At 52.5% G+C, this 12711-nt stretch overlaps 1 protein-coding gene across 1 annotated transcript in view; it reads left to right on the top strand.

Annotated features, from left to right (window-relative positions):
- LOC308197366 (uncharacterized protein) overlaps positions 1-12711 on the top strand; it is a 43074-nt gene that overhangs the window by 1013 nt on the left and 29350 nt on the right. The window contains exons 2-14 of the mRNA XM_080597695.1: positions 1691-1741; positions 1871-1947; positions 2032-2079; positions 7247-7302; positions 7555-7601; positions 7702-7870; positions 8353-8452; positions 8510-8571; positions 11217-11308; positions 11931-12130; positions 12240-12278; positions 12350-12496; positions 12637-12691. Coding sequence (XP_080453821.1) covers positions 1703-1741; positions 1871-1947; positions 2032-2079; positions 7247-7302; positions 7555-7601; positions 7702-7870; positions 8353-8452; positions 8510-8571; positions 11217-11308; positions 11931-12002 — 762 coding nt within the window. The 5' untranslated portion in view covers positions 1691-1702 and the 3' untranslated portion in view covers positions 12003-12130; positions 12240-12278; positions 12350-12496; positions 12637-12691. The remainder of the gene's footprint in view (positions 1-1690; positions 1742-1870; positions 1948-2031; positions 2080-7246; positions 7303-7554; positions 7602-7701; positions 7871-8352; positions 8453-8509; positions 8572-11216; positions 11309-11930; positions 12131-12239; positions 12279-12349; positions 12497-12636; positions 12692-12711) is intronic.

Genomic DNA, 12711 nt, shown 5'->3' on the forward strand with positions numbered 1-12711 from the left:
TGGAGCCTGAGCACGCCTCGCTGAGGATGAAGCCTGCTTTCCAGCAGTTCCCAAAACTGTGTTGAGGCTGAAATGGTGTGTCTGTGTTTGGGTTGGGGTTGCACCTTGGTGAGTGTAGGGATGAGTTTTAAGTTGGTGCAGCAGAGGGCCAGGCTCCGTTGTCCTGTAGTGTGTTTTGACCCATCAGCATAGCCTTTTGGTTTACAGATAGCCTACTCAAGTACGTGATTTTTCCTGCAAGTGATGTTATTACATGGAATTGATTTTTTTGTTGTTGTTTTGGCGTGTGATCTGTTATGCTCCCAGATTTTTCTTTCTATATAAAGAAAGGTTTGAGCTAATTCCAGCTGAAAAAATTTCAGTTGCTTGGTCGTATTGTCCTTTCAATATTCAAAGCTGCAGCAAAAGCATGGGTATTGTTGCTTCTAGAAACACCCCAGTTCTCTTGTCTGCAGTCTGCATGCTATTGAGCTAAACCAGATTTAAAAAAAAACAAAACAACACAGTAAACAGAAACAAGAAACAAACCACCACAGCTGTTGCTCCTGCTCTCTTTCTACTTTCTTGTGCTTTGCCCCTCCCCTTTCCCAGGTGATTGGGTTTGGGTGCTGGGCGGGGCCAAATGGTATATGAGCCCCAGGTATGCCATTAGGGAGTTCATTGTGCCTGGGCTGCTCTTTGGGGTAAGTGCTTTGTTTTTCAGTCAGTTGCAGGGTTCTTTGGGCAGGTTGGTGTCTATGGATTTCTAGATTTTAAGTGCTTGGAAATCACTTACTAGAGGGATATTTAGCAGAGGTTGCTGGCTCACTTGTTTTTGGGATGGTGGGATCCACTTGTGTTTTTGGGTTATATTTGAATCTCTAGACGTATGAAGCCACTTGTGTAACTCTCCAGAGGACTAAAAAGAGCTTGATTACACACTACAAGAGGCTTGACCACGTAGGCGCAGTATTACCAAGAGACTGAGCAGGGTCGTATCAGAGTTACCTTTTTCATCTGTAAAGGGTAAGTCTGTGATTAGCCCTGCTGGGGCTGCTGTGTGTGCATGGCTTTTTGGCATTTGTGGAGCTCAGTTGTTTTTTTTGTGTGTGTATGGTATTACTTTTTTTTTTTCTTTTGAGAGCCAAATAGTGTGTGCGCTGAGCGTGGTTGGCAGGAGGAGGTGGGGAATTGTCTGGCAGGGGAGCTGTTCAGGACTGGTAGGTTTGGTTTCTAGGAGCGTGCGGCATCCTTCCTGTGCGATGCCACTGATTGTTGGGCAGGAACGTTCCAGCTCGTGTGTCTTAAACAACGTAGCTTGTGCAGTGTGTGTTGTGTGGCCCGGGCAGAGTTTGCCGCGGCGCTGTGAGCGAAGAATCTCAGTTCGAGCTGGTGAGCAGCTGAAGTAAAGGAGCTGGGAAGAGAGAGGTATTGCAGCAGGTACGCTGTGGCTGTGAGGTGCCTCAGGGTGTGCTTTTCTCTTGTCTCTGCAGGGGCTTCATGAAGTCTTGGACAGGGAAATCCCCGTGTCACGGAGCAGTGAGGGAAGGTGGGAGTTTTATCAGCCTGGTGATCCCTTATCTGAAGCGAAGGGAAGACATTCAGGTGTTTCCCTCTGAGGGTCTGAGGTGAGGCTGTTTGGGACAGAGGAGCAATGTGGCAGGTGGTGGCTTGCAAGCACAGCGGTCATTTTGTCCTTCTGTGTTCCCAGGTGGCATGGGTGATGGTGGCCGTTCCTTTCGAGCTTGGATCTAACTTGCAGGTACAGAGGCAAGTGGACTGCTGTTTTGAAACGAAAACATTAAATATGGGGTGACTTCTGTTGTTGAGGGATGGGTGCTAATGCTGTCAGCTGAATGTTTGTCTTCTGACTGTGTTTTCCGTTGTTCAGGCTGAAACGCAGTGTGCAGTACAGGACGTCACGACGCGAGCTACCTCTGGAGTGACTCTGGTGAGTGATGAACAGAGGTAGCTGTTATTTTTGGGGTGCGGTTGTTGCTGCACTTACTTTACTACATCAAATAGAGTAAAATTCCAGTTTCTCTTTTGGAGGTGCTCTAGGTGGCTTCAGAGAATGGGTGGAAGCATCTGCCATGTGGGGTAGGTAAGCGGCTGAGGTAAAGGAGGGGATGAGAGTAACTGTCCTGAGGGTGCAGTGGCTTTTATGGCTGTGGTTGCCTTCTCTTCTGCTTATCAGGTGCCACAGGCAAGGTGGGCTGTGATAGTCTTTAGAATAGGAGCAAAGCAGGTCACTGGAATGCTGTTTGGTTCCTGAGACAGGAGTTGTAGAGGAGAAAAGCTTTCAATATTCAAAGCTGAAGCAAAAAAAAATAAACCACAGCTGCTGCTTCTCCTCTTTCTACTTTCTTGTGCTTTGCCCCTCCCCTTTCCCAGGTGATTGGCTTTGGGTTCCAGGGAGGGCCTGGTGGTCATTGAGTCACAGGCATCCCATCAGAGAGCTCATTCTGCCTGGGCTGCTCTTTGGGGTAAGTGCTTTGTTTTTCCTTCAGTGAGTTGCAGGTTTCTTTAGGTGGTTAAGAGTCTATGGACTGATGCGTTTCCAAGTAGAGACCGGTACGCCCATCTTTGTGAGGTAACAACTAGTAGGATCTGTTAGAGTAAACCAATCTAGTAATAGGTGCCTGTATTGCATGCAGCTCTTCTTCAGGTGAGTAATTGTTATAGCGTGTTTACGGATAGGATGGCAGTGCTACTTTGTGTGTTTGCTTTGTGGTTCTGGGTCCCTTATGATTTCTGCAGAATTAAGGCAAATATTATCAAAGTTACAACCTTGGTGGCAAAGTGATGGAGCAGGGTTTAGGAGATAAGTATCATCGAGGCTCCCTGTGTAAGCATGTGTCTGAAAAGAGCAGCAGTAGGCGTGTAAGGGGTAGTCTTTTTCAGGGTTAGGGATGGTTTGTTATAGTTTTGGAGCTTTTGCCTGTGGTTTGTGTGGCTGTAGAGTCTTTAGACGTTGCAGCCTTCTAGTTTTTAAGTGCTTGGAATTCACGTAATAGAGGTGTGCTTAGGAGGTGTTGCTGGCTAACTTGTTTTTGGGAAATGGTGGGGTACGGTTCCTTTTTTTTTGAGTTATCTTGTAATCTCTAGGTATATCAAGTCATTTGCATAACTGTCCAGAGGCTTCACAAGGAGCTTCAGTATGCATTAGAAGGGGCTTGACCGCATAAGTGCAGTATTACGGAGAGACTGAGCAGGGTCACCGTTCTCATCTGTAAAGGAGAAGTCTGTGATTACCCCTGTTGGTACTGCTGTGCATTCATGGCCTTTTGGTATTTGTGGACCTGAGGGTGTGTTTTTTTTTTTCTGGCTCTTGTCTCTGTGTTTGAGTCCTCTGCAAGGAGCTGTACTGTTTACGTGTCCATCACGGGTATGACCTCCTCTTTTTGTTTCTTGTAGCCCAGGGCATGGGCACGGACACTTGAATGAGGCACGAGGGTGAGTGGACGGCAGTGTGGGCCCTGAGTTGGTCAGTGGATTGTGTTGGTCTGCTTTGCCTGTTATGCAGGCTTTGGAAGCACCTTGCGACAGCAGAGTACATCTCCTGCCACGTTCCTGAGGCGCGCCAGGCGTCAGCGGTTCCAGTTCCTGAAATGCTGGAGATGCTCTGAGCACAAGAGGAGCTGGGAGCGTGATGCATCTCCTTGGGATGTTAGGTGAGCGAAGCGGTGGTACTGGGTTGGGGAACGTGGGTCTGGGGCTTCTTGGCTGTTGGGGTAGGGGAGGAAAGAAGAGGAGTGGGTATAGACTGTTTTGTGGATTTTCACGTTTGTTTGTTCTTTCTCCTTGGTCTAAGCTATGTGACCTTGGCTCAGCACAGTAAATGGAAGCGCTAAGCCTGGATCGGGAAGGTGAGTGGAGTACAGTTGGGAAAAGGGCATTGGTTTTGGTTTGGTAGTCTATTGGTCCCACCTCTGGGTGACTCCTCTTTTCCGGGGACGAAGAAGATAGTGGGGACATCCTAGTTGGCCTCTGTGGTCCGCCTTGAGGATGGATTGTGACCCCTGAGAATTAAGTCCAGGGGCAAATACTGTGTGTTTGGGGGTGGTTGGCAGGGGAAGGCGGGCAGTTGTCTGGAGTTGGTCTATCTGACTTCAGTAGCAGAGCAGGTCAGTGGACTACTGTTTTGTTTTTGAGGTGGGTGTTTCACTAGAAGAAGTTTGGCTGGTGTGCCAGTGCCTGATGGCACTTTATTTCTGCAGGTGAAGAGGAGCCTCGTGCCGGAAGCAATGTCCTGGCTAGCCTTCGTGTTCCTTGATGAGGATGGAACCTGCCTCCCATCATTCCCAAGCTAAGTTGCGGGGCAAGTGCTATGTTTGCTTTCGGGTTTTGAATGCACACATAGGGCGAGGGTCTGTGCTTTTAAGTCATTACTGTGGATGGGGCCTTTTAGGATTGATCACGGTCAGACAGTGTGCGGGGGCGTGAGATTCTGTCAGGTAGGGCTTGGGGTTGCACCTTGGTGAGTGTAGGGATGAGTTTTAAGTTGGTGCAGCAGAGGGCCAGGCTCCGTTGTCCTGTAGTGTGTTTTGACCCATCAGCATAGCCTTTTGGTTTTCAGATAGCCTACTCAAGTACGTGATTTTTCCTGCGAGTGATGTTGTTATATGCAATTTATTTTTGTTTTGGCGTGTGATCTGTTATGCTCCCAGATTTTTCTTTCTATATAAATAAAGGTTTGAGCTAATTCTAGCTGGAAAAATTTCAGTTACTTGCTTGGTCATATTGTCCTTTCAATATTCAAAGCTGCAGCAAAAGCATGGGTATTGTTGCTTCTAGAATCACCCCAGTTCTCTTGTCTGCAGTCTGCATGCTGTTGAGCTAAACCAGATTAAAGAAAAAAACAAAAGAAAAACAAAAAACAAACAAAACACAAAACCAAAAAAAAAACATCAAAAAACCCCACAGCTGCTGTGCTGCTTGTGCTCTTTCTACTTTCTTGTGCTTGCCACCTCCCCTTTCCCAGGTGATTGGGTTTGGGTGCTGGGCAGGGCCAAATGGTATATGAGCCCCAGGTATGCCATTAGAGAGTTCATTGTGCCTGGGCTGCTCTTTGGGGTAAGTGCTTTGCTTTCCTTCAGTCAGTTGCAGGGTTCTTTGGGCAGGTTGGAGTCTATGGATTTCTAGATTTTAAGTGCTTGGAAATGACTTACTAGAGGGATATTTAGCAGAGGTTGCTGGCTCACTTGTTTTTGGGATGGTGGGATCCACTTGTGTTTCTGGGTTATATTTGAATCTCTAGACGTATGAAGCCACTTGTTTAACTCTCCAGAGGACTAAAAAGAGCCTGATTACACACTACAAGAGGCTTGACCACGTAGGCGCAGTATTACCAAGAGACTGAGCAGGGTCGTATCAGAGTTACCTTTTTCATCTGTAAAGGGTAGGTCTGTGATCGGCGCCGCCCGGGCACATTTTGGCGCGGCGCCGCCCGGGCACATTTTGGCGCGGCGCCGCCCGGGCACATTTTGGCGCGGCGCCGCCCGGGCACATTTTGGCGCGGCGCCGCCCGGGCACATTTTGGCGCGGCGCCGCCCGGGCACATTTTGGCGCGGCGCCGCCCGGGCACATTTTGGCGCGGCGCCGCCCGGGCACATTTTGGCGCGGCGCCGCCCGGGCACATTTTGGCGCGGCGCCGCCCGGGCACATTTTGGCGCGGCGCCGCCCGGGCACATTTTGGCGCGGCGCCGCCCGGGCACATTTTGGCGCGGCGCCGCCCGGGCACATTTTGGCGCGGCGCCGCCCGGGCACATTTTGGCGCGGCGCCGCCCGGGCACATTTTGGCGCGGCGCCGCCCGGGCACATTTTGGCGCGGCGCCGCCCGGGCACATTTTGGCGCGGCGCCGCCCGGGCACATTTTGGCGCGGCGCCGCCCGGGCACATTTTGGCGCGGCGCCGCCCCGGGCACATTTTGGCGCGGCGCCGCCCGGGCACATTTTGGCGCGGCGCCGCCCGGGCACATTTTGGCGCGGCGCCGCCCGGGCACATTTTGGCGCGGCGCCGCCCGGGCACATTTTGGCGCGGCGCCGCCCGGGCACATTTTGGCGCGGCGCCGCCCGGGCACATTTTGGCGCGGCGCCGCCCGGGCACATTTTGGCGCGGCGCCGCCCGGGCACATTTTGGCGCGGCGCCGCCCGGGCACATTTTGGCGCGGCGCCGCCCGGGCACATTTTGGCGCGGCGCCGCCCGGGCACATTTTGGCGCGGCGCCGCCCGGGCACATTTTGGCGCGGCGCCGCCCGGGCACATTTTGGCGCGGCGCCGCCCGGGCACATTTTGGCGCGGCGCCGCCCGGGCACATTTTGGCGCGGCGCCGCCCGGGCACATTTTGGCGCGGCGCCGCCCGGGCACATTTTGGCGCGGCGCCGCCCGGGCACATTTTGGCGCGGCGCCGCCCGGGCACATTTTGGCGCGGCGCCGCCCGGGCACATTTTGGCGCGGCGCCGCCCGGGCACATTTTGGCGCGGCGCCGCCCGGGCACATTTTGGCGCGGCGCCGCCCGGGCACATTTTGGCGCGGCGCCGCCCGGGCACATTTTGGCGCGGCGCCGCCCGGGCACATTTTGGCGCGGCGCCGCCCGGGCACATTTTGGCGCGGCGCCGCCCGGGCACATTTTGGCGCGGCGCCGCCCGGGCACATTTTGGCGCGGCGCCGCCCGGGCACATTTTGGCGCGGCGCCGCCCGGGCACATTTTGGCGCGGCGCCGCCCGGGCACATTTTGGCGCGGCGCCGCCCGGGCACATTTTGGCGCGGCGCCGCCCGGGCACATTTTGGCGCGGCGCCGCCCGGGCACATTTTGGCGCGGCGCCGCCCGGGCACATTTTGGCGCGGCGCCGCCCGGGCACATTTTGGCGCGGCGCCGCCCGGGCACATTTTGGCGCGGCGCCGCCCGGGCACATTTTGGCGCGGCGCCGCCCGGGCACATTTTGGCGCGGCGCCGCCCGGGCACATTTTGGCGCGGCGCCGCCCGGGCACATTTTGGCGCGGCGCCGCCCGGGCACATTTTGGCGCGGCGCCGCCCGGGCACATTTTGGCGCGGCGCCGCCCGGGCACATTTTGGCGCGGCGCCGCCCGGGCACATTTTGGCGCGGCGCCGCCCGGGCACATTTTGGCGCGGCGCCGCCCGGGCACATTTATCTTAGATCGAGCTAACGAGCAGCTGAAGTAAAGCAACTGGGAAGAGAGGTATTGCAGCAGGTACGCTGTGGCTGTGAGGTGCCTCAGGGGGTGCTTTTCTCTCGTCTCTGCAGGTGCTTGGTGCAGTCTTGGACAGGGAAATCCCCGTGTCACGGAGCAGTGAGGGAAGGTGAGCGTGTTGTCAGCCTGGTCGTCCCTTAACCAAAATGAAGGGACGTAGTGGGTTTATGTGGCAAGGTTTTGGTAGCAGGGGGCTCTAGGGGTGGCTTCTGTGCGAAGAATCTAGAAGCTGCCCCATGTTAGGTAATGGCCCCGCTGCTGAGCGGAGCCAATAAGTGATGTTGTTTGCGTGTCTGTGAAAGCATATTTAAGACAGGAAAAAAAAAAAAAAAAAAAAAAACAAAGGCGCTGTGCCATGCAGCAGCTGGGAGAGCAAGAGGAGTGAGGAACAGCCTTGCAGGCGCCAAGGTCAGTGAAGAAGGAGGGGGAGAGGTACTCCAGGTGCCGGAGCAGAAGTCCCCTGCGGCCTGTGGCGAGGACCATGGTGAAGCAGGCTGTCCCCCTGCAGCCCACGGAGTACCACGGTGGAGCAGGGTTCCATGCTGCAGCTGGTGGAGGAGAGCACGGTGGAGCAGGTGGACCTGCACTGATGGAGGCTGCGGCCTGTGGAAGACCCTTGCCGGAGCAGATTCCGGGCCGGACCTGTAGACCGTGGAGAGGAGACCACGCAGGAGCAGGTGAGCTGGCAGGAGCTGCTGCCCGTGGGGGACCCAGGTTGGAGCAGTTTGCTCCTGAGGGATGGACCCCGTGGTATGGACCTACATCTGGAACAGTTCCGGAAGAGCTGCTGCCTGTGGGAAGGCCATGCCAGATCAGTTGACCAAGGACTGCATCCTGTGGGAGGAACCCCACAGCACAGGGGATGAGGGCGTCCGAGGAGGAGTGGCGGCAAAGAAGCGCTATAGACTGACCATAAACACCGATCACCTGCACCGCTGGGGGGGAGAAGGTGGAAGAGGGTGGCTGGGGGGGAAGGTGCTTTTGGTTGCTTTCGTTTGTTTCTCGCTTCTCTACATTGCGTAGTAATAAGCAATAAATCTTTCTGTCTTTCTATGCTGAGTGTGTTTTGCTTATCACGATATTTACTGTGTAATCTCCTCATCCTTATCTCAACCCTTGAGCCCTTTTTCCTTGTATTTTCTCCCTGTCCTTCTTTGAGGAGGGAGAGGGAGAGAGCGGTTTTGGTGGAGCTCGGTCGCCTACCCCTGTAAAACCACCACAGGGGAAGATGTTCAGGTGTTTCCCTCTGAGGGTCTGAGGTGAGGCTGTTTGTCGCTGCAGTTTTTTTAACTACATCCAATAGAGTAAAATTCCAGTTTCTCTTTTGGAGGTGCTCTAGGTGGCTTCAGAGAACGGGTGGAAGCATCTGCCACGTGGGGTAGGTAAGCGGCTGAGGTAAAGGAGGGGATGAGAGTAACTGTCCTGAGGGTGCAGTGGCTTTTATTGCTGTGGTTGCTTTCTGTTCTGCTTATCAGGTGCCACAGGCAAGGTGGGCTGTGATAGTCTTTAGAATAGGAGCAAAGCAGGTCACTGGAATGCTGTTTGGTTCCTGAGAAAGGTGTTGCAGAGGAAAAAGGTGGTCTGGCATGGCAGCTCCTGATGATGGTGGTCGTCTTCAGTAGGTGAAGCGGTGCCTGAAGCCCCATGCCGTGGAGCCTGAGCACGCCTCGCTGAGGATGAAGCCTGCTTTCCAGCAGTTCCCAAAACTGTGTTGAGGCTGAAATGGTGTGTCTGTGTTTGGGTTGGGGTTGCACCTTGGTGAGTGTAGGGATGAGTTTTAAGTTGGTGCAGCAGAGGGCCAGGCTCCGTTGTCCTGTAGTGTGTTTTGACCCATCAGCATAGCCTTTTGGTTTACAGATAGCCTACTCAAGTACGTGATTTTTCCTGCAAGTGATGTTATTACATGGAATTGATTTTTTTGTTGTTGTTTTGGCGTGTGATCTGTTATGCTCCCAGATTTTTCTTTCTATATAAAGAAAGGTTTGAGCTAATTCCAGCTGAAAAAATTTCAGTTGCTTGGTCGTATTGTCCTTTCAATATTCAAAGCTGCAGCAAAAGCATGGGTATTGTTGCTTCTAGAAACACCCCAGTTCTCTTGTCTGCAGTCTGCATGCTATTGAGCTAAACCAGATTTAAAAAAAAACAAAACAACACAGTAAACAGAAACAAGAAACAAACCACCACAGCTGTTGCTCCTGCTCTCTTTCTACTTTCTTGTGCTTTGCCCCTCCCCTTTCCCAGGTGATTGGGTTTGGGTGCTGGGCGGGGCCAAATGGTATATGAGCCCCAGGTATGCCATTAGGGAGTTCATTGTGCCTGGGCTGCTCTTTGGGGTAAGTGCTTTGTTTTTCAGTCAGTTGCAGGGTTCTTTGGGCAGGTTGGTGTCTATGGATTTCTAGATTTTAAGTGCTTGGAAATCACTTACTAGAGGGATATTTAGCAGAGGTTGCTGGCTCACTTGTTTTTGGGATGGTGGGATCCACTTGTGTTTTTGGGTTATATTTGAATCTCTAGACGTATGAAGCCACTTGTGTAACTCTCCAGAGGACTAAAAAGAGCTTGATTACACACTACAAGAGGCTTGACCACGTAGGCGCAGTATTACCAAGAGACTGAGCAGGGTCGTATCAGAGTTACCTTTTTCATCTGTAAAGGGTAAGTCTGTGATTAGCCCTGCTGGGGCTGCTGTGTGTGCATGGCTTTTTGGCATTTGTGGAGCTCAGTTGTTTTTTTTGTGTGTGTATGGTATTACTTTTTTTTTTTCTTTTGAGAGCCAAATAGTGTGTGCGCTGAGCGTGGTTGGCAGGAGGAGGTGGGGAATTGTCTGGCAGGGGAGCTGTTCAGGACTGGTAGGTTTGGTTTCTAGGAGCGTGCGGCATCCTTCCTGTGCGATGCCACTGATTGTTGGGCAGGAACGTTCCAGCTCGTGTGTCTTAAACAACGTAGCTTGTGCAGTGTGTGTTGTGTGGCCCGGGCAGAGTTTGCCGCGGCGCTGTGAGCGAAGAATCTCAGTTCGAGCTGGTGAGCAGCTGAAGTAAAGGAGCTGGGAAGAGAGAGGTATTGCAGCAGGTACGCTGTGGCTGTGAGGTGCCTCAGGGTGTGCTTTTCTCTTGTCTCTGCAGGGGCTTCATGAAGTCTTGGACAGGGAAATCCCCGTGTCACGGAGCAGTGAGGGAAGGTGGGAGTTTTATCAGCCTGGTGATCCCTTATCTGAAGCGAAGGGAAGACATTCAGGTGTTTCCCTCTGAGGGTCTGAGGTGAGGCTGTTTGGGACAGAGGAGCAATGTGGCAGGTGGTGGCTTGCAAGCACAGCGGTCATTTTGTCCTTCTGTGTTCCCAGGTGGCATGGGTGATGGTGGCCGTTCCTTTCGAGCTTGGATCTAACTTGCAGGTACAGAGGCAAGTGGACTGCTGTTTTGAAACGAAAACATTAAATATGGGGTGACTTCTGTTGTTGAGGGATGGGTGCTAATGCTGTCAGCTGAATGTTTGTCTTCTGACTGTGTTTTCCTTTGTTCAGGCTGAAACGCAGTGTGCAGTACAGGACGTCACGACGCGAGCTACCTCTGGAGTGACTCTGGTGAGTGATGAACAGAGGTAGCTGTTATTTTTGGGGTGCGGTTGTTGCTGCACTTACTTTACTACATCAAATAGAGTAAAATTCCAGTTTCTCTTTTGGAGGTGCTCTAGGTGGCTTCAGAGAATGGGTGGAAGCATCTGCCATGTGGGGTAGGTAAGCGGCTGAGGTAAAGGAGGGGATGAGAGTAACTGTCCTGAGGGTGCAGTGGCTTTTATGGCTGTGGTTGCCTTCTCTTCTGCTTATCAGGTGCCACAGGCAAGGTGGGCTGTGATAGTCTTTAGAATAGGAGCAAAGCAGGTCACTGGAATGCTGTTTGGTTCCTGAGACAGGAGTTGTAGAGGAGAAAAGCTTTCAATATTCAAAGCTGAAGCAAAAAAAAATAAACCACAGCTGCTGCTTCTCCTCTTTCTACTTTCTTGTGCTTTGCCCCTCCCCTTTCCCAGGTGATTGGCTTTGGGTTCCAGGGAGGGCCTGGTGGTCATTGAGTCACAGGCATCCCATCAGAGAGCTCATTCTGCCTGGGCTGCTCTTTGGGGTAAGTGCTTTGTTTTTCCTTCAGTGAGTTGCAGGTTTCTTTAGGTGGTTAAGAGTCTATGGACTGATGCGTTTCCAAGTAGAGACCGGTACGCCCATCTTTGTGAGGTAACAACTAGTAGGATCTGTTAGAGTAAACCAATCTAGTAATAGGTGCCTGTATTGCATGCAGCTCTTCTTCAGGTGAGTAATTGTTATAGCGTGTTTACGGATAGGATGGCAGTGCTACTTTGTGTGTTTGCTTTGTGGTTCTGGGTCCCTTATGATTTCTGCAGAATTAAGGCAAATATTATCAAAGTTACAACCTTGGTGGCAAAGTGATGGAGCAGGGTTTAGGAGATAAGTATCATCGAGGCTCCCTGTGTAAGCATGTGTCTGAAAAGAGCAGCAGTAGGCGTGTAAGGGGTAGTCTTTTTCAGGGTTAGGGATGGTTTGTTATAGTTTTGGAGCTTTTGCCTGTGGTTTGTGTGGCTGTAGAGTCTTTAGACGTTGCAGCCTTCTAGTTTTTAAGTGCTTGGAATTCACGTAATAGAGGTGTGTTTAGGAGGTGTTGCTGGCTAACTTGTTTTTGGGAAATGGTGGGGTACGGTTCCTTTTTTTTTGAGTTATCTTGTAATCTCTAGGTATATCAAGTCATTTGCATAACTGTCCAGAGGCTTCACAAGGAGCTTCAGTATGCATTAGAAGGGGCTTGACCGCATAAGTGCAGTATTACGGAGAGACTGAGCAGGGTCACCGTTCTCATCTGTAAAGGAGAAGTCTGTGATTACCCCTGTTGGTACTGCTGTGCATTCATGGCCTTTTGGTATTTGTGGACCTGAGGGTGTGTTTTTTTTTTTCTGGCTCTTGTCTCTGTGTTTGAGTCCTCTGCAAGGAGCTGTACTGTTTACGTGTCCATCACGGGTATGACCTCCTCTTTTTGTTTCTTGTAGCCCAGGGCATGGGCACGGACACTTGAATGAGGCACGAGGGTGAGTGGACGGCAGTGTGGGCCCCTGAGTTGGTCAGTGGATTGTGTTGGTCTGCTTTGCCTGTTATGCAGGCTTTGGAAGCACCTTGCGACAGCAGAGTACATCTCCTGCCACGTTCCTGAGGCGCGCCAGGCGTCAGCGGTTCAGTTCCTGAAATGCTGGAGATGCTCTGAGCACAAGAGGAGCTGGGAGCGTGATGCATCTCCTTGGGATGTTAGGTGAGCGAAGCGGTGGTACTGGGTTGGGGAACGTGGGTCTGGGGCTTCTTGGCTGTTGGGGTAGGGGAGGAAAGAAGAGGAGTGGGTATAGACTGTTTTGTGGATTTTCACGTTTGTTTGTTCTTTCTCCTTGGTCTAAGCTATGTGACCTTGGCTCAGCACAGTAAATGGAAGCGCTAAGCCTGGATCGGGAAGGTGAGTGGAGTACAGTTGGG

The sequence above is a fragment of the Anser brachyrhynchus genome (genome assembly GCF_964034855.1).
Source record: "Anser brachyrhynchus genome assembly, chromosome: 6".
Taxonomy (NCBI): Eukaryota; Metazoa; Chordata; class Aves; order Anseriformes; family Anatidae; genus Anser; species Anser brachyrhynchus.